Here is a 20,064-nt window from a genome sequence, read left to right as displayed (position 1 = left end):
GAGGAACACTTTATGCACTTTTCATTTTGAACATTGTTTTTATTAATTAATTAATTAATTTATTTATTTATTTACAATTAATTACAATGGTATATTCCTTGTCTTGGATTTTTTTTTTTTATATATATAAAATGCATAAGCTTCCTTTAAACTCAGTATTATTAAAATGTTATTAATTAAGGCTGATCCTTGTAACAAAAAAAAAAAAAAATATATATATATATATATATATATATATATATATATGTATTGCACAGAAACTAATCCCGTCCTCACAGGACTTATTATTACACTGTGCTCATTCCTGTGCATAATAATGAGGTGAGATGGAAATCTGCACTTGTGGGAATCAAACCTCCTCCTAACTGCTGCATTTTATTATATTACAGATATTTAAGTCACTGCAGAGTAAACCGGAGCTATAAATGTGTTTATAAGTTGTTTTATTTTCAGTTGAACTGATTAAACACTGCTGTCATATTGTCTCGAGTACCTTTGCGTTGAACGTGTTACCTTTATTAACATGTGAACTCCTCAGGATTTTATTTACACTTGATTTCCACATACAAAGAATTTGACACTTTAATTATTGGACAGTTGGGACTGCGATTAAAAAATAAATGATTCATCTATGTCTTGTCTGCTTTGTTTTGTGTTTTAATGTACTGTATGAGCATGAAAGGAAGCCTTATTTCTTTTCTACTCGATCAATGCAGCATCCTTACTGACCTTTATATAGGGATTTATAGGTACATATCATTTGTCTAATTAGAATAAAACATCTTAAAGAATTTATCCTTCCTCATAGTATATTTTAAGAATTTTATAAAATGAAGGTATCAGGTCATGTATATATTTTACATTAGCAGTCATTATAAAGTCTCAGTGAGATGTCTCGAGGGCCGTGATTTGATTCAGAATGTTGATGTATTTATTTTTAGAACAGAACGTCAGATCTATGCTTGGCTGTTAATAAAAACACTCAATAGCATTTCTGATAGAATCACATTTTCATCTATCTGACATTGAACAGAAAAGGTTAACACTTGGGAAATCACTCCTCTGAAAAAGTGTCAGCTCACACAAACCCCGCCCACTTTCACATCAATAAACTCTATAAACGTAGTTAGAAAAGTGGTATGTTGGCTTGTTTATCTCAAACATCATTTTAAAAGGTTTTAAGTTAAACCTCAAGATGGTTCTCTTTGGTTTTTTTTGAAGGAGATACAAAGGTTTGTTTTGTTATAAATCTAATTTTCTATCTTTGTAGGTTTTACATACCTAAATGCAAATTCTCTGATTGCACACCTATCTTTGTTGTGTTTCTACAAGAAATTAAGCAATATTTAAAAACTATTTCAACGTCTCATAATAAAAAAGCAATTAAGACCTATTCAATTCGTACAGACTACAAGCTTATAAATATACTCAATCTGTAATTTATCCTGTGAAGTACCCTCTGCTTTATTTTAATTAATTTTTATTTGTTTTTTCTTTTCACTTCTCTTTCCTTCTATTTTGTGCTTTTTGATTACTCTCTTCTATTTTACATGTGATATATATATATATATTCTGTATTATTATTTAACCTCTGATGTTAAAATACCTGTATTATTTATTTATTTGTATATTTTTTGTACTCGCTGTTCTGTTATTTCAAAAGTTCAAAATAAAAAAAAAAAATTTTTTTTAAAGTTAGAAAAGTGGTTATTAGTGCACGCAAAAGACAAGCAATGATTACTACTAAAGAGCTGTGGTTAGTACTGTGGCCTTACATCTCCAGGGTCTGGGTTTGACTCCCGCACGGTTACAAACGGCAATAGAGTTGTTTTTCTAGATGTACTATTGTATAAGTTTTTATGATACAAGATGTTGCATAATATTCCATACATTAATTCGATCAACACTAGCAAAATACTTCCACTCATGATGAGTGTGAGTTTACACATCTGGTATTATTTTAGTGCTGTGCCTTTTCCCTCCTATTTGCCAGGCCCAAGAGTATGATTTCAATACATTACTTTATCAAACACATCCTTAAAGTATATTTGATATAAATATACTTTTAAAAATTAAATATAAACTAAATATGTAATATTTTTGAAGATATTTTGCCAGAAAGTATTAAATCCTATGTAGTGAGGAACAGAAACACAACACTCCCAAGAAAGAAGAAGTGGAACTCTTATTTTGAATTAAACCGGAACCGGAAGTGTTAGTTTCATATCGTTAAAGCAAAGGCAAAAACAAACACAGGTAGGCGGTGGTGCTGTGGATCTCCGAGAACTGGTTCAGCAGTGAGATGGAGGGTGAAGGAGCGAGTAGCAGCGCCGCTGTGGAGAGTAAAGCCGGGTTTGTGCTCGGGAACGTGGCGGAAGTGGTGGAGAAGATCCTGAGTTATGTGCCGACTAAGTCCGTGCTGCGGATAGCGAGGTACCTCACCGTGTTTCCGCTCGCGCGCGTCGGGTCTCATCGCTAGCCTCGGTGTTAGCATGTTAGCGGTGTTAGCGGTGTTAGCATGTTAGCGGTGTTAGCTCACCAAGAGCTCTAAAACTCTAAACACAACAATGAAATTCTTATTAACACACACACACACACACACACACACACACACAGTGTTAAATGAACTTTGATATCACTTAAAGAGCTCATTAAACACAGTTTATACTGCAGCACTGCAATTAATCATAAACAACATCATAGTAAACATTACAGCGTCATAAATATAAACAACATAAACACTTAAATCTGCAATATCAAAAGCCTGGAGTTACAATACGGAATATTTTTATACAAAAAAAACACGTGTGCACAACAATAATAATGAAAAATTAAACAAATTATATTAACAAGAGTACATAATAATAATAATGCCATTTTAGAAAGTTTTGTTTACTAACTGCTTTTGTTTTGTCTCCTAATTTGTTGTATTATTATTTTGACTCATACAAATTCACATTTCATACAAACTTAAATGATTCTTTTGACTGTGTAAAGCTGCTTTGCGGCAATGAAAATTGCTAAAAGCGCTATACAAATAAAATTGAATTGAATTTGAATTATTATTATTATTATATATATAATATCATATTTATATGTATATTATTGTGTAAAAACTTTTTTATCCTTCACTGAAATGTAGTTTAACAACAACAACAACGCATCACAAGAAAAAGCACAAATAAATACAGCAGCATATTTAAAAATGGAAATTTTTATTAAGTATAATTTTTTCTGATTTTATCATCTCTTATAAAGAACCAAACTATTTAGATTTTTTTTTTTGTTTTGTTTTTCTTTTCTTAGAAGAAGTAGAATGGGTTACTTTGGTAAGATTTATTGGACATTAAATATTTAAGGAACTTTAAAATTATGTTTAACGCTGCTTAAGACAAACAGAGTAAAAACTGAACTGCTTAGAGCTGTGGAGCAGGAAACACTAGCTTTATTTTATTTACTTTCACTTTTTTAATATTAAAAGTTTCAACAGTTTAAGTGTTGGAAAAGAGTGAAATGTGATGACGGGAGATAAGGCTGATCACTACAAGACACTGTTACTGCTATTATTATTGTTGTTGTTGTTTTTTTAACCCATGTCGATTATCAGCCTTTTTTGTTAGAAAGATCATATGGTTACTCTGACCATCTTAAAAGAAAATTCATTAAAATATAAAGGTTTATTTTAGTTACAAATGTGAACTGCACAGTGAGATGGAGGGTGAAGGAGCGTGTTATACGTGTTTTTCTTTTTCACATATTAATTCAGTTCTCCCCAACTGTTTAGCCCGCACCTTTTACTTTTCTTCTAATTTACCTACCAATATTTTACAGACGAGCCCTAAGGTCGACCTGCAGACTCTCAGGAGCATAAGTTAAACCATTTCTGAGGAGGCGAAGCTAGATTTATTCAAACTACTCTGATTCCTGATTGGTTGCGTGAATTCGATCAACGAAACATGGGACACATTTTCAGGGCGTGTCTGTGCAGCGGGGGTGGAGCTAAACATTATCAGGATCACTGGGCTGTTTAAAAAAAAAACTGCTGTTAACCAATCAGATGGCAGCAGAAATTTCACACAAATTTTGTTTATTTGAAAACTTATTAAAGTATTTATAGTACATCACTCATGACAGTCAACCGGCGAACCTAATGCTAGTAACAGACGACCACACTAGTGTTCATGTTCCTGTAGATTTCACACTTGTCCCGATTAGATACATCATTATTAACACCACTGAGCCGTATCTGTGGTGATCTTAACTTTCACTGCTCCACACATGCTCTGTGTTTTTTCTCTCTGCGTTAGTGTTTGTCGGCTCTGGAGGAACTGCGCACGGAGAGTGCTGAGGACGCGACAGAAAACCACCTGGCTCTCGGCTTCTGGTTCGTCACGATACGAAGAACACGTTCTCCTCAGAACCATGGAGGAAGGACTGGAGGTCAGAGAGCTCTTGTGTTCTTTCTTTTTTTATTTTATTGTTATTATTATTATTTATCTAAAAAAGTATTGTCTAAAGCAGCCCAGTGGCATCATGGTTATCATTGTGGGCTCGCACGCTTGTACCATGGGTTAGGCTCCAGGATACAACCCCCCTCCCTCTGTGCTGCTATACATGATAAGTGCTGTAGAGAATGAGAGAGCCAAGTCACGCACAAGCTTGTTTCGAACGTTTTTTACGTGGAATTAAATCCTTACAGGATGGAGTGATGAGGTGGTGTTGTTTTTTCTCTCACAGCACGTCATTGCTTAGTGTTTTATTTCTCTTACACCACAGCAACTCACTGACTGTTATGATTTCAACTCTTTCTCTCTCTCTCTCACTCCCTCTGTCACATGTTCTGTCCGTCTCTCTGGCCCGTCTGAGGTGGTGCTGCTGTCTGTTTATCTTTTTTTTCCTATTTGTTTTTCTTCCCCTCCTGTATGTCTGTTTCTCTATCTGTCTGTGTGTCTGTGTCTCTCCCTCCATCCTGACTGTCTGTCTGATTCTCTTTTTCTTGTCTCTCTCTCTCTCTCTCTCTCTGTAGAATGTCTTCCTGTTGCCCCAGACGGTGATGTTGATGGTGGACCATGAGCACTTTGCTGGATATCACAGCTCTTTCAGACATAAGAAAGGTGAGATGGTGCCACTGTTACTTTATAATAACTGTTATGATGCTAAGTCTTGAGTCTAATCCTGAGTCTGATATCGTTTCGTAGCCAGGCGGTGTCAGCCGGAGGACGAGGTGGACGTGGAGGACAAGCTGAGACGCATGCTGCCCAGCAACTGTAACATTTTATGCATCGTCACTCCAGGAATCGTGTGTACGTCCCTCTCTCTATTCTTCCCTCTCTGTGTGTTTCTGTAAATAGATAAGAACACTAATCGTTAGCATGATGTGAGCTAGCATGTTGTTTGTCTTTAGTTTTAATTCTCAGTATTTTTGGAGGATAAAGATCCAATCTGCTCGTCTGCCTTTTAGTCAAGTATTTTTTGACTTTGTGTGTTTGTTTCTCGGCAGTGACCCCCAGCGAGCCGACCTGCCGCATCCCTAAGGAGTTCATGGAAGGTGAAGCAGGTTTCAGTCTTCTGTTTCCTGCCATAGAGGGCGTTCACATCCGCCCGTTCCACTTCTGTAAAAAGAGCCTGACTGACGGCGCTTTAGAGAAAGCAGGTAAAGAGCAGGTTCACATCCTGAGCGGATATATAAATTCACAGCTGGTTAGGATGATTAGCGATGGCGTGCGGTTGATGCAGCTGTTCGTTTGGTGTTTTGTCCTTTAATAAAGGCTTGAGTGGAAATCCTGACCTGAAGGTGGTGCTGCTGTTTGGCTACGACTCTTACAAAACCGGAGCGGCTCGCTTCCTTAACCAGCTGCTGGAGCCTCTGGGGCGGAGCAACGTCCTCATCGCGGGGGGTCACGTAGAGAGAGCGTTCCCGCAGGCCAGAGACTGGTGCGTTATACACAGATTACAGGTTTATTATATACTCGGGGTGTAACAGGGTGTGCGGGACGTTTTCAGTACAGTGAAGAAAAGGCATGAGAGCAGAGATGGGGCCGTCTGTTTCCTCCGAAATCTCTGTGTGACTGTTATCTGGTTATTAATTTATTTTTGACGTTTCCATTCCATATTATAGCCATTATTTCAGTTTCAATCATTTATTTTTTCTGGTCCTTGGCGCCATGCTGCACGTGAATTCTTAAATGGTCTAAAGCGCCACCTTAAACCCTCGGTTGGGGGAGAAGGAATAGAAGTTACTAGAATCAAGTATTAATAATATTAGTATTAATATATGATTAATAATATATCAAATCTTACTGTATCAATCTCATTAATCATTACACTTGTTAATAAACACATCCGCTTCCAGACTTGACAGAGTGTGTGTGTGTGTGATGTCTTCAGCTGTTCTCCGGGTTCCTTCGGCGTGGTGGGTCTCACCCTGAGTGGTCCCAGGATTCAGGGTGCCTCGGTGCTCCTGGATCAGGACGTGAGCACGCCCGCAGCGGCCGAGGTCACCATCCGCCGCTTAAAAGCCACCAACATTCCCGAGTCCAACACTGTCGGCTTCATGTTCGCCTGCGTGGCGCGCGGACACAACCACTACAACGGCCAGCACAACGTAGAGGCCGACGTCTTCCACAAACTCTTCCCCGGAGTTCCTCTGTTCGGATTCTTCGGGAACGGCGAGATCGGCTGCGACCGCATCGTTAAGGAGAGCTACACGCTTAGTCAGACTGACGCTAGCGGGCTGCAGCATGGCTACACCACCGTCATGAGTCTGGTGCACTTGGGATAAGACACACACACTCTCAGGACGCTTTTTTTGCTTTGGCGTTCTTTTTTTTTCCCATGGCTAAAAGTTACAAAAAGTCCTTTTTCGAAATGACTTTATCTTTTTAACCTGACTTTATTACATAACAGTGCACTTTTAAAACATAAATCACTTAACCATAAACTCTGGAAATACATTGGAAACATGGGAATTAATTTAATAATCTCTGCGTACACTCATGCACTTAAACACAAACAAACCACCTTGCTGTTGTGGTGTTGGATACATGTAAAAAAAAAAAAATCTTGATAAATATTTTTTTGTAAATTGGATCTGGACTTAACTGAAATGTAAACAGTTTGCTGAAGATCGTGGTCCTGATGTACACCCCCCCCCCCCCCCCAAACAACTTGCAGGTATAAAATATTACCAATAATAAAGAATTCCTTCTAGTTTTCGCTCAGAAATCAAATGGAAGCTTTAAATGTATAAATTTAAATTCTTTTTTTTTCATCTCGCTGCTTTTTCGCAGTCCTTTTCATACGGTTTCTGTTTATTGATTTCATAACAGAATAAATCAGGGTAGTCTTTGTGATTTTTGCGTTCTCCGGTCTCGGGGTACTGTAAGTGTTAAAGTAAAGAGCTGAACTCTTTATACATATTCTCTTTTAATTATAGTAATGAATCTGACTTCCTAAAATAAATCTGTAAACGTAATTGTTTATTGGATGTAAGGCTGTTCAAACAGGTGCAAACATGTCTTAACACTTGATTCATCCCTCAAATCAGCATCATTAAACTGTAAATAACTTCATATTAATATTTTTGTTTGGAGCAAATAAATAGTTTGGCAAAAGTCATGTAAATAAATGATCAATGCTGTTTAAATCATTAAAATTGTTTCATTAGCAAAGATGAAATTGACGCTGTCATTTTTCCCACTTATTAATATTGATATTTTTTATTTGGACTGGATAATATCAGTGTTATATTTATTAGAGTTCTCATCATCAATATTAGATTATTATATCCTGGAATTTTTGAGACTTCAAGCACAGTACGGTGATTAGACTCTTAGCTGCAGTAAAACATTTGAAAGGTGAACTTTGTGACTTGCAGAAAAGATGCAACTGTGTGTGTGAACTGTACACACACCAACACCACTTGCACAATACAAGAACTCGACTGGGAATTATTGCCACATCTCTTGTACAGTCCTGACCTTACTCCGAGACATTTTTATGTTTTCTTGCCATTTAAAGGAGTTCCTGGGAGGCCATCGTTTCAGACGTGAATCAAGCAGTCTAATCACGGCTCCAGCGTACTGAGAAAACCTTTCTACGGTACCTTGATGGTGTCCAAGCACTAGTGAAACACTGTGATAAGTGCATTAGTGTATCAGGGGGTTAGATAGAGAAGTAAAGGGAGTTTTTACTTTCAGAACTCTTTAATTAATAATTAATAGAGCACTGATTCAGACATATCATATCCATAATTCCAGTTTATCCTGAATCATTTACTCCAAAAATGACAAACATTTTCAGTTCTACACATTTAGTATTCTGGTGGAGAACACGGGTCAGCATGTGCACCCTGACCGCTCTGCAGCTACGCAGCTCTACATACATACACAACAAACTGCGCTGTATTGTGTGGTTGACCAACAGTAGCTCTATTGGATCGGCCCCTGGCTGCCCATAACCCTGTCACAGGTTCACCGGCTTTCCTTCCTCGGAGGACTTTTGGTAGGTCGTGACCCTTGCAGACTGGCAACATCACACAAGAGCTGCAGTATTGGAGACGCTCTGACCCAGTCGTCTAGACATCACAATTCGTCAAAGACAATCGGATCCTAAACCGTTTTTTTTTTTTATTAGAACACATTAATTTGAGACCTGACTGTTCACCTGCTGCTTAATAAACCCCGCCCACTGACAGGTGGTGCTGTAAACAGATAGTCAGTAGAACTGGCTTCACCTGGCTGGGGGTCGCACTTAAATCTATGTAAATGTTTGCTTTTGCGTTGCACTAACATTTGTGTTTCTGTCTGGTGTTGCTGCATGTCATGGCTTTTTCTGATAAACACACACACACACACACACACACTGCGACGTGGGGCTGGGTTTAGAAATGTAGGCTGAACTTAGGGTTGCCAGATAGACAAAAAATAGTACCAAATTTTACATGTTACACACAAAATATCCTATAGAGGGCGCCATTCAAAAAGCCATGGCTCTGTACAGTATAATTTTCACAGACTCAGATCATTTTCTTTTGAATTAAGTGATTAAACTGAACAAGACAGCTTTGTTGTTTTCTTTAAACCGTACCTTGTGTGTGATTTTGTCTAGTATTAATTCTATATTCATTCAAACTTAATGTTTCAACCCTTTTCATGATACACACTTTACTAGTAACAGGATTTTTCAAAAAATTATAGTCTTTTAAGAGAGCAGGTTTCACCGCAGAATTATTTTTTATATGTAGGGTGAAACAATTAAATAATTATGTACCTTCCCAAGACCGGTAAAATTGTGTCAAAGTTCAGCCCCAAATACGAATGTTATGTACATTGTGTTGCTATTAATGGTAATTATTAGATTATTACATTTCTTTTATATTTTATTTTATAAATATACTTTGGTTAACGGCAACACTAGTATTACTAGCAAGTTACACGAGTTTCACTGCCGATAAAACAAAAATAATATGCTGCCTTGCAACGGTGTTCACCTGATTAGGTGACACATTAACTGTCGCACAAAATAATTATGATTCATAACTGCATTGACGGCATCCTGAACGGCATCTACGCTATCTCTTTTCTTTCCCAACTGTTTTTCCTTTCTCTACCCGCCCCAAGGCACCTGGAGATTGTGCCAGCTCCAGTGGGCAGAGGCCAACCCAGCGAAGATCTTAAAGCATCCAGAGAAGGACAACCTCCAGCTGGACTCTGCTTCATGATGGTTTGGAGCTAAACACGCTGCTCCTGAGCTTCTAGTGATCCAGGCCCCCCTCTGACTCGTCCCTGTGCTGAACGGGACTCCATGATAACTAGGACATCTTTTGTTATACTGAACATCCAGCAGCCTAACACATGATGTCGTTATATAATTTCTTCAATCTGTTTTCAGGCAGATGAGGATGGGTTCCTTGTTGAGTCTGGTTCCTCTTAAGATTTCTTCCTATTACTATCTCAGGGAGTTTTTCCTTGCCGCTGACGCTCTCGGCATGCTCATCAGGGACTATCTCATTACTATCCAAATTCATTTATTTTTCTCACTAATACACACTTTCATTAATTTTCTTTTCATTTTGTGAAGCTACTTTCGAAACAGTGACCATTGTTAAAAGCGCTATAAAAATAAAATTGAATTGAATTGAATGTTAGGATGTTACCCTTGTCTGTAGGGGTGCTAAGATTAAATTTATGGGTGTCCCTAACAAGGATCTAAATGAACAGCACTTATAAAATAACTGTTTTTTAGTTATATCCAGAGGAGTCTATTGCGAGTGGGAGAGACGGATCGGCATGCATATGTACAGTACGTGTTTATGTATGTTGCAAAACCCTGTAGAGGATGAAGATAAAATGACAATCTGTTAAAATAAAAGTTTTAATTTGGCCTGTATGTGGAGGGTCGGTTCTAATTGGATGAACACAAGACGAGAACAGGATGAGTCATCAAACACTAATCATTTTTGTTTAATCAGGACGTAATAAACTTTAACATTAGAATATTAAATTGTTGTTTTATTGCTTTCCCCAACTAAATACGATGTAGCTGTAACACCTATTGAGATCAACAAACTCTGAATCAGATTTTTATTTTGTTTTATTTACACTTCATTAGATGTCACGTTAATGCTTTGTAAGGTGGATTTTGCTGTTTTTTTGAAGATCATGTCTGGCAACCCTGTCCTCACCGTAGACCTGAGGGGTGCGGAATGAACACCGACCCTCTTTCTCTCTTTCTTTATTTGCATTTCATTAACAAGGTTTCATTTTGCTCTCTGCATCATTGACAGCTTTTTAAAAACTGGTTATTGTAATTCTGCACCTCTGCTCCGGTGGATAAATATGAGTTCCTGTGTTGTGTGTTCTGCCCAGGAGAGCTGTGTGACGGTCTGTGGTAAGCTTCACCGCCGACTCGAGGCCCTTCAGGGGCTCAAACTTCTAACCTGTGCAATAGTGTAAAGGATTAGACTATATTCTAAAGCTTTTAGTCATTAAATTTGCGCTTAGTCGATGCCAGAGCACCTCAGCTAGGTTGCTAACCGTCCTAGCGTTGGGCTAACGAGTTAGCATACTAGCTAGCATTGTCAGGAATTAGCATCAGCTGTTTGACAGACGCGATTTTAACCAAACAACATCTCAACAATTCGGTTTATGTAAAAGAAATAATAATAGCCACACAATTTGATGTCCAAAAACAGATTTGATCTTGCAATAGTTTTATTTTTTTAATACATAAAAATTTTAATGGCTAGGTTTGACTAGCTAACCCTGACAGAATACCCTGCTTGCTAACATGCTAGCAAGATTTCCAGAAACGTCACTTAAATACAATTAGCCTTCACATTTACCGGTAACTCGCAAATAGTTTTATTAAAATGTCGTTTTTATGTGTAATATTTTATTTGTCTTTTTGTGCTTCCGTTCTGTTTTGTCAGTAACATTTGTACTAACGAGCTGGAGTATTTTATACTGATATTAATTAACCGATTTATTAACGGTCATAATGCTTATGGGTCACGTGACTTTATCGTCAGTCGGTCAGTCAGTCCTTGATTGTAATCAGGAAAATGTTTATTGTTGCATACAATTAGTTGTATAGGTTTACTTTTAACTAAACTAGAATCTGCAGTAAAATGATTAGAGTTGGTTAAACACATGGCTGAAATGTTAAAGATTAAACATTAAAGAATTGTTTAAAGGTAAAATCTGTGGTTTATGACTGTCATTTAAATAGATCAAATGTTTAAATTGATATGAATAAATTTTTTTTGCTATGGATTATTTATCAGTGCATGATTAAACCATTACTACTCCTAAACTGAAATTAAGATTCAGAGGGTGCACAAACTTTTGCACTCAGCCTTGCATAACGGATGGTGTTCAGCACAGGAGACTTTGTTTTTACTTGGCTGTATGACTGTGTATATACACACACACACACACACACACACAAAAATGGGCGGTGAGCCGAGACCGTACTATCTGTTTTTGTACTTAAAAACAGAAGTGGGTGTGGCCTAAACAAGGAGGTGTATGCGTAATGTGTACCACTACGTTTGTTAGAACAGGAAGAGGTTTAATCTCACTTTCAGTGTTCAACCGCACAACAACGCACCCCTGCATGCACCCCCGCGCAACAAAGTTCAAGTAGGCTGTATTGTCATTTCAACCATATAAAGTTAGTACACAGTGAAACAAAACAACGTTCCTCCCGGACCAAGGTGCTACATGCAACATAAATTTACAACATAAATTAACAGAAACACAAAACTAGCTAACCAAGAGGCCTAGTAAGCTGGCTAGCAGAGACAGGACAGAAAGACCTAACATAAATTACAACATAAATTAACAAAAACTAACTAGCTAAGTATAACTACAGGTTTTATAGACAACAAAAAGTGCACGTGCAAATGTGTAAACAAGAGCAACAACAAAGTGACAGTGCAACAACCACGACATAACAGAACATAAAATATGGTGTTGAGGTAGTGAGGAAACATAAACATTCCTTAACACAGCAGCAAGAATTGAGAAATTAGTGCAAAAAGTAGTCCAGTAATGATCATTGTGCAAAAGAGAGAAACAGTGAAGCATTTACAGGTTGGTGTTGCAACAGCGCACAGCTGCATGCACCCCCCGCGCAACAGCGCACAGCTGCATGCACCCCCCGCGCAACAGCGCACAGCTGCATGCACCCCCCCGCGCAACAGCGCACAGCTGCATGACCCCTCCGCGCAACAGCGCACAGCTGCATGCACCCCCCCCGCGCAACAGCGCACAGCTGCATGCACCCCCCCGCGCAACAGCGCACAGCTGCATGCACCCCCCCGCGCAACAGCGCACAGCTGCATGCACCCCCCCGCGCAACAGCGCACAGCTGCATGCACCCCCCCGCGCAACAGCGCACAGCTGCATGACCCCTCCGCGCAACAGCGCACAGCTGCGCAACAGCGAACAGCTGCTTGCACCCCCTGCGCAACAGCGCACACCTGCATGCACCCCCCTGCGCAACAGCGAACAGCTGCTTGCACCCCCCGCGCAACAGCGCACAGCTGCATGCACCCCCCACACAACAGTGCACACCTGCATGCACCACCTGCACACAGTGTTGATGGCCAACTTTGAGGTCTGATCCCTAAAATGTAAAGAAACCAGTAGTCTGAGTTAAACAACCGGTTAATCCACCTTCAATGTGTGTGTATTTTATATTAAAATATATATAAATATTTTTTGCATAATGTGTGTATATAAAGATTTAGAGTATTATTTACATTAACTTTCATGTTATTGTTTACGTTGTTTTTGTTGGTTCCGTTAATGTTAAAACCTTGATCTTGTTTGTTCATCTTGTTTTGTTTTTTTTTTTTCCCCCTCATGTTTTTGGAGATGCTCCTGAGTCTCCTGTTTTAAGCAGACAAAGATCAGACGTCTGATTTTGCTAAGATTTAGGTCCAGTTATTTTCGTTTCTTACGCTCGTGTCTTGTCCGTCATCACTTCCTGCATCCACGGCACAAAATAACGCTGACAGGATCGAGACACATCCGATCGGGAATTCTAGGCTGATGTAAGTGCAGATATTTGATCTCCTGATTCATACCTGATCTTTTAAAGCATCGCTTACAGACTGGTAGGGGAATGAAATCCTGGACAGTGTGCGAATCATGAACAAATCAATGATAGTTAATAAACGTCATGCTGAGGTAAGCATGTGTAACCTTTATGGAAGGAGTCTTCAGGGTCAGTGGTAAAGCTGTGAGGTTTTGTCCATGATGGACGCATCCTTTAATTTTTTTGCTCTTCGCTCACACAGAGGAACTGAAACTAATGAGTTTATACAGCACTGCCAAATAAGAGGTGGTTTGAGGGATCAGGGATCTTTTGGGCTTTGGGCTTCACCGTGGACTTGCTGTCGTTAAACCTGTGATCACTGCCTCCATTTCTTGGCCTCATTATCTGCCTGCTGCTGCCGCAGCTCACTGACCTCAAGATGTCATGCCTGCTGGACACTGCCCCATGCCCACACTTACACACGACTTACACTTTCCTCACCTTACGCCCGTTTCCTCTTTTCCTAATTCTGTCTCACCTTTAGTTTTTCCTTCCTTTTTAAATAAAATCACATTGTTTTAAAATAAATACCTCAGCTGGAGTAATTTATACTCATTTCATGCCTGTGTCTGTGGTGCACTTAGAGTCAAGCTCTTACAAGTGTATTTCTCTATTACAAGAATGTTTCTCTTTTTGTCCTATTACATTTCTGCAAAAAAAGAGGAGGAAAAGAGGCTAATGGAGCAAGTGCTTGTATGTTTGTCAGGTTTTCCACAACATTAAATATAACTATAAATGGCTAAAACTAATCGTTATCACATCTGTTGTGTGTATTTGTCCACCAGGTGAGACAGAGTGTATATGAATGAGGCCGCGCGATGGCTGCGATGATTCCTCCGGTGAAGCTGAAATGGTTGGAGCATCTAAACAGCTCGTGGATTTCGGAGGACAGCGAGTCGATCTCCACGCGAGAGGGTGTGGCTCTGCTATACTCCAAGCTCCTGGCTAATAAAGAGGTGGTGCTGCTCCCTCAGCAGGTTCTGTGCCTCAAAGGCCCGCAGCTGCCTGACTTTGAGCGTGAATGTCTGTCGCGTGATGAACAGGAGCACTACCTCGACGCGCTGCTGGCCAGTCAGGTGGCTTTGGCCAAAACCGTGTGCTCGGACTCTCCATTCGCGGGTGCTCTGCGCAAACGTCTCCTGGTGCTGCAGCGCGTCTTTTACGCGCTCTCCAGCAAGTACCATGACAAGGGCAAGGCCAAGCAGCAGCAGCACTCGGGCGAGAGCGCGCTGAATTCCTCCGAGCTGCAGACGGCTAGCGAACGGCCGCGCTCTAGTACAGACGCGCTAATCGAGATGGGAGTACGCACCGGTCTGAGCTTACTCTTCGCGCTCCTGCGTCAGAGCTGGGCCTTGCCCACCGCCACACCCGGCCTCAGCCTCTGTAACGACATCATCACCACGGCGATTGATGTGGTGGGCTCGCTGCCGCCGTTATCTCTAGCCAACGAGAGCAAGATCCCGCCCATGGGGTTGGACTGCCTGGTGCAGGTCACCGCCTTCCTGAAGGGCGTAATCGCCTGCCAATCAGGTGCAGACGTGGTGGGGCGCAGACTGGCCTGTGAGCTACTGCTGGGTTTAGCGGCGCAGAGAGGATCGCTGCGATATCTGCTGGAATGGGTGGAGATGGCGCTGGCCGCCTCGGCTGGAGTCAGTTGTTTGGAGCAGAACCCTGACCAGGAAGGCCTGATGGGATATGACTGCTTCATGAACATCCTCATGCAGATGAGACGATCATTGGTATGTCCTTCCCGTCTGGTAGAGACTCTCAGTGTGTGACAGCTCATAGTAAACGAAATAATGAAATAATGTAATAATAAGGTGTTATCTGGAGTCAGGCAAAATACTTTAACGTATATTATTAGAGGAAAAACATTTTGTGTTCTCATTTTTTGGCGTTTGTGTTGTATTTCTTATAATAAATATGATATCAAAACAATTTCTTTAGGAAAAAATTATGCAGGTACTCATATTACACTTACTAATAATATAATTAGCAGAAAAAAAAGCTTTGATCAGAAACAGGGTCGTTTAAATAACTTGAAACAAGAATAATATCTCTATTTTATGCACGCACAGGGCTCATCGGCAGACAGGAGCCAGTGGAGAGAGCCAACTCGCACTCCGGACTGTCTGTGCTCTCTGTATGAAGCAGCACTCTGTCTCTTTGAAGAGGTGAGAAAAGTCTTTTTAGCAATTTTAGAAATAAGGAATTATAATATTTTCTTGGTTCTTACTGTTACTGACGGTGTTGTTACAGGTCTGTCGCATGGCGTCCGATTACTCGAGGACATGTGCGAGTCCAGACAGCATCCAGATGGGCGAGGCAGCGATGGTGTCTGAGACGTGTGAGGTGTACGTGTGGGGCAGTAACAGCAGTCACCAACTTGTGGAAGGAACGCAGGAGAAAATCCTTCAGCCCAAACTCGCAGCCAGCTTCAGCGACGCACAAACGGTTAGAAATACACACGATAAATTTACGAATGTTGACACGTTATTTAAAAACCTTCCGATCAGTCAGGATCTGTATACTGTGTACAGGATACACTATTTAAAGCTTGAGCAGGTATACGAAGCGCAAAAAATTTAATTTATTTTTAAGTTTTTGTTTTTGTATTTCCAGATTGAAGCCGGTCAGTACTGCACGTTTGTCATCTCCTCCGACGGCTCTGTTCGGGCTTGTGGTAAGGGAAGCTACGGCCGCCTGGGTCTGGGCGACTCTAACAATCAATCCACACTAAAGAAGTTGACCTTCGAGCCTCATCGCGCCATCAAGAAGGTTTCCTCATCCAAGGGCTCGGATGGCCACACGCTAGCATTCACCAGCGAAGGGGAAGTGTTCAGCTGGGGAGATGGAGACTATGGCAAACTGGGACACGGGAACAGCTCCACACAGAAATACCCCAAACTCATACAGGGACCCCTGCAGGGAAAGGTACTAAGCCATCACCTAAGAGCTCTGCTCTCATTTTAATACAAAAATATAGTTGCAAGCAATAATGACGGGCCCAAGCACCCTGTGCCATTACCACCCGGTTGCACCGCACAACTTGCACACAAAAATAAGCCTCACACTAAGATGTTACTCAACGTGTCACTCAATATAATTTCACTCAATATAAGGCCACACAAAGTTGTTAATCATTTTTCAGTGTAAGTTTAAGACATTATCACGGCTGACCCATTTGAGATATTAAAAATCCCTTCGCAATTTTGCGTCCTCAATGTCTTTAGATTACATCGGCCTGGTTTGGTAACGATCTTATACATTTCCTAGGAGGAGTATATCAAAATCTATCGGGTGCATTTTTACGAACAACCCAAAATAACCGGCCTCTTGTTCAATTGAGCCCAGGACATGCAGTACGAATGTTGTTTGGCTCAATGAGCTTTAAATGTGTACCGAGTTCCGTGTGCCTATGTGAATGTGTATATGAGCTATCCAGCAAAATCTTTTGTGGGGGCCCCTGAGGGCCCTGGGCCACGCAACACTCAGGCATCCTGATGGCAGCAGATTCCAACCTGTCTGCCAGTTTTCGACCCAAAAAGTCCAAAAGGGTGGGAAAAAAAATCTTTAGGAAAACAAGAGGGTCCTGTGCACCCTATCAGTGCTTGGGCCCTAATAATTGTTTTGGAGCTTTATTATAAGCTCTTGTTGTAGGGGGCGTGGCCACAGTCATTAGCACGTCTCATGACCACCACATGCGTTCTGAACTGCATGACCTAATACCTAAACTTTTGACAATTTTTTAAACATCGTCAAACACGATGGCTCACTTTCCAGTTTAGTGCCCCTAGTGAATATCATGCTGTACTACATCCAATAAATATCCAAAGATATTTGAGAGAAAATGCACTATCCTGGTTCTTTCACCTGAGCTCAGTTTTGTGTGTGTGTGTAGGTGGTAGTGTCGGTGTCAGCTGGCTACAGGCACAGTGCAGCGGTTAGTGAGGATGGAGAGCTGTACACCTGGGGAGAAGGTGACTTTGGAAGACTGGGTAAGAGGAAGAAGGCATATTTTCCGACATGTCTGTGTGATTTGTTTTACATGATGTATTTTTGTTCTCTTATCGTGGATTCTGCTAAGTTTGACCGTGTGTGTTTGTTGTTTTTAGGCCACGGTGATAGCAACAGCCGGAACATCCCCATGCTTGTGAAAGACATCAGTAATGTAGGCGAGGTGTCCTGTGGCAGTTCTCACACCATCGCACTGTCTAAAGATGGACGAACCGTTTGGTCCTTCGGGGGTGGAGACAACGGTGAGTCACGCGCGTCAGTCATCGTCTGGAACCTACGTCAGCGACATCAAGTCTTAACCATTTTATTTTATCCTTTAAAAAAAATTTTTTTTTAAGGTTTATAATTTAGATGATGTAACAGTTAAAAATTTATAATAAAATATAAAATTAAAAATAACTTGACTTAAAACCATTTGTCTAAAAATGCCCCTGATTTTCCAGTCTAGTAGAGAAGGTGAGTTTGCATTACTTGACACAGCTTCAGGAGACAGGAGCAGAGCCTCTTCTCCTGTGTGTGTGTGTGTCTATCTGTCTGTCTGTTTGTCATTCGTATGTTTTTCCCTCCCATTGTCCTAAGACTCAGCTGTAGGCCGATTGGCATTTCCAAATTCCCATTAGTGTATAAATTTACATTTAGGCATTTGGCAGACGCTCTTATCCAGAGCGAATTACAAAAAGTGCTTATAAATGGGGTGAGCCGTTACCGATCTTCTGCCTAGTGATAAGCTCGAGGCCTCTCTGACCCTACAGTTTTTTTTGTTTGACTGTTACACTTCATAATATAAAAAAAAAATTGCATTGCGCAAAATCTACATTCATTGTTAGAATGATCCTCGTCATATTAATCTGTAAAATTATGGAATAAAACAAAGGAGTAAACTAATTTGTAAATATTTTCTACCATACTTCAAACAGTATTCCATGGTGTTGTGGAGGTGTTTACTTGCCTGATGCGTCTTTGTGTCCTCTCTGACAGGTAAGCTTGGTCATGGCGACACCAACCGTGTGTACAAACCGAAAGTGGTTGAGGCTCTGCAGGGAATGTTCATCCGTAAAGTGTGTGCTGGAAGCCAGTCGTCTCTGGCGCTTACCTCCACAGGACAGGTATGTAGGTGAAAGGTTAGAGAAGTGTCTTCAGCCTTATCAAGACAGGTTTTTCTATAGCTGACAGTGTCTCTTTGTCATACTCGTTTTCCAGGTGTATGCGTGGGGCTGTGGTGCGTGTCTGGGCTGCGGATCCTCCGAAGCCACCGCTCTCAGACCCAAGTTGATCGAGGAGCTGGCCACAACCCGGGTTGTAGATATCTCTATAGGAGACAGCCATTGCCTGGCTCTGTCACATGGTAAAGTTCTTTGCCATGCGCACATTTCACACACTTTTCCTAACCCATAGTTGATCAATATCACATAATTAATCAATTATTATTAATGCGTGACAATAATGATGCATTATTGAAAAAGTACAATGTCTAAAAATACATGATGTGATGCTATGCATCGCCTGAGGTGCAAGTTACCGGACATGTGAGTTATGGAAAAGTATTATACAAAACAAACATTATCAGCAAATACATTTTCTATCGGGTAAACTCCCTAAGAGCAGGCAGTGCAGTAATGATTAACATGCCTAGTGCTGCTTGGTGTGTGTATGTGTCTCTATGTGTGTGGAGATGCATAAGATTATTATTGCAGTAGAAACGCATTCAGTAGATGCAGATGAGATCAGAATTGTGTTCATATGGCCTTAATGTTTTGAGAGTTTGGGAATTTTAATGCTCTTTGCAAAAGAAAACCAGGAATTATTTGTAATAAGAGTTTGTAATTTGACATTGAGACATTATGAGTCCTGTAGCATGGAAAGACCTGTTCAACACATACATAAAGTTTTATGTTTGTAGCGTCTCTGTTTTGGCAGATGTCTGATTGTTATGGTTGTTATGGCACATTTTCTAGATAATGAAGTCTATGCCTGGGGTAATAACTCGATGGGTCAGTGCGGGCAAGGTAACTCAACCGGTCCCATCACCAAACCCAAGAAGGTGATTGGTTTAGACGGAGTGGCCATTCAGCAGATTTCTGCAGGTACCTCTCACAGCTTGGCTTGGACCGCCCTGCCGCGAGACAGGTTAGCCGCGTTCGCATCACTGACCTCAAATTCTGAGTCGTGTATCTGAGAATTAATTTCAGTTGTCAAACTTTGGAGTTAATTCCACATAAAAAGAATCACAAATAAATTCTAAATGAATCACAAAAGAATCATATTCATTTGTATTATTTTGCCTTGAGATTGCACTCTATACATGTTTGTCCTAAAAGTGTCATAAGACATTTAAAAAAAAGTACAATGTCTTTATTCCAGAGTTAAGCTGTTTTTAATTTAGCATATTTAAGAAAGTGTTAAATGCTTCAAATAGAGATGTAATTTTTTTATGTGTTTAAA

The 20,064-nt window shown here is 40.4% G+C and overlaps 2 protein-coding genes across 2 annotated transcripts in view; both read left to right on the top strand.

Moving 5' to 3' along the window:
• The first annotated feature begins 2,234 nt into the window (after positions 1 to 2,234).
• On the top strand, positions 2,235 to 7,152 carry fbxo22 (F-box protein 22). The gene is made up of 7 exons (XM_053512431.1): positions 2,235 to 2,433; positions 4,308 to 4,440; positions 5,027 to 5,114; positions 5,199 to 5,303; positions 5,501 to 5,653; positions 5,769 to 5,934; positions 6,388 to 7,152. The coding sequence occupies exons 1-7, from the start codon at positions 2,303 to 2,305 to the stop codon at positions 6,779 to 6,781; spliced, it is 1,170 nt and encodes a 389-aa protein (XP_053368406.1). The 5' UTR covers positions 2,235 to 2,302; the 3' UTR covers positions 6,782 to 7,152.
• A 3,529-nt stretch (positions 7,153 to 10,681) lies between these two features.
• herc1 (HECT and RLD domain containing E3 ubiquitin protein ligase family member 1) overlaps positions 10,682 to 20,064 on the top strand; it is a 54,215-nt gene continuing 44,832 nt past the window's right edge. Inside the window, exons 1-10 of the mRNA XM_053513840.1 lie at positions 10,682 to 10,890; positions 14,391 to 15,344; positions 15,684 to 15,779; positions 15,865 to 16,059; positions 16,228 to 16,539; positions 17,507 to 17,603; positions 17,721 to 17,864; positions 18,601 to 18,728; positions 18,823 to 18,967; positions 19,578 to 19,749. Coding sequence (XP_053369815.1) covers positions 14,424 to 15,344; positions 15,684 to 15,779; positions 15,865 to 16,059; positions 16,228 to 16,539; positions 17,507 to 17,603; positions 17,721 to 17,864; positions 18,601 to 18,728; positions 18,823 to 18,967; positions 19,578 to 19,749 — 2,210 coding nt within the window. The 5' untranslated portion in view covers positions 10,682 to 10,890; positions 14,391 to 14,423. The remainder of the gene's footprint in view (positions 10,891 to 14,390; positions 15,345 to 15,683; positions 15,780 to 15,864; positions 16,060 to 16,227; positions 16,540 to 17,506; positions 17,604 to 17,720; positions 17,865 to 18,600; positions 18,729 to 18,822; positions 18,968 to 19,577; positions 19,750 to 20,064) is intronic.

This window comes from Clarias gariepinus, chromosome 15, assembly GCF_024256425.1.
Source record: "Clarias gariepinus isolate MV-2021 ecotype Netherlands chromosome 15, CGAR_prim_01v2, whole genome shotgun sequence".
Taxonomy (NCBI): domain Eukaryota; kingdom Metazoa; phylum Chordata; class Actinopteri; order Siluriformes; family Clariidae; genus Clarias; species Clarias gariepinus.
This window is presented reverse-complemented; position numbering and strand designations above follow the sequence as displayed.

Bases quoted from the DNA above. Each gene is read 5' to 3' on its own strand.
- fbxo22 (XM_053512431.1), top strand. From the start codon at position 2,303: ATGGAGGGTGAAGGAGCGAGTAGCAGCGCCGCTGTGGAGAGTAAAGCC. The intron at 5,304-5,500 runs GTACGTCCCTCT...GTTTCTCGGCAG, and splicing joins CGTCACTCCAGGAATCGTGT to TGACCCCCAGCGAGCCGACC. The intron at 5,654-5,768 runs GTAAAGAGCAGG...CCTTTAATAAAG, and splicing joins CGGCGCTTTAGAGAAAGCAG to GCTTGAGTGGAAATCCTGAC.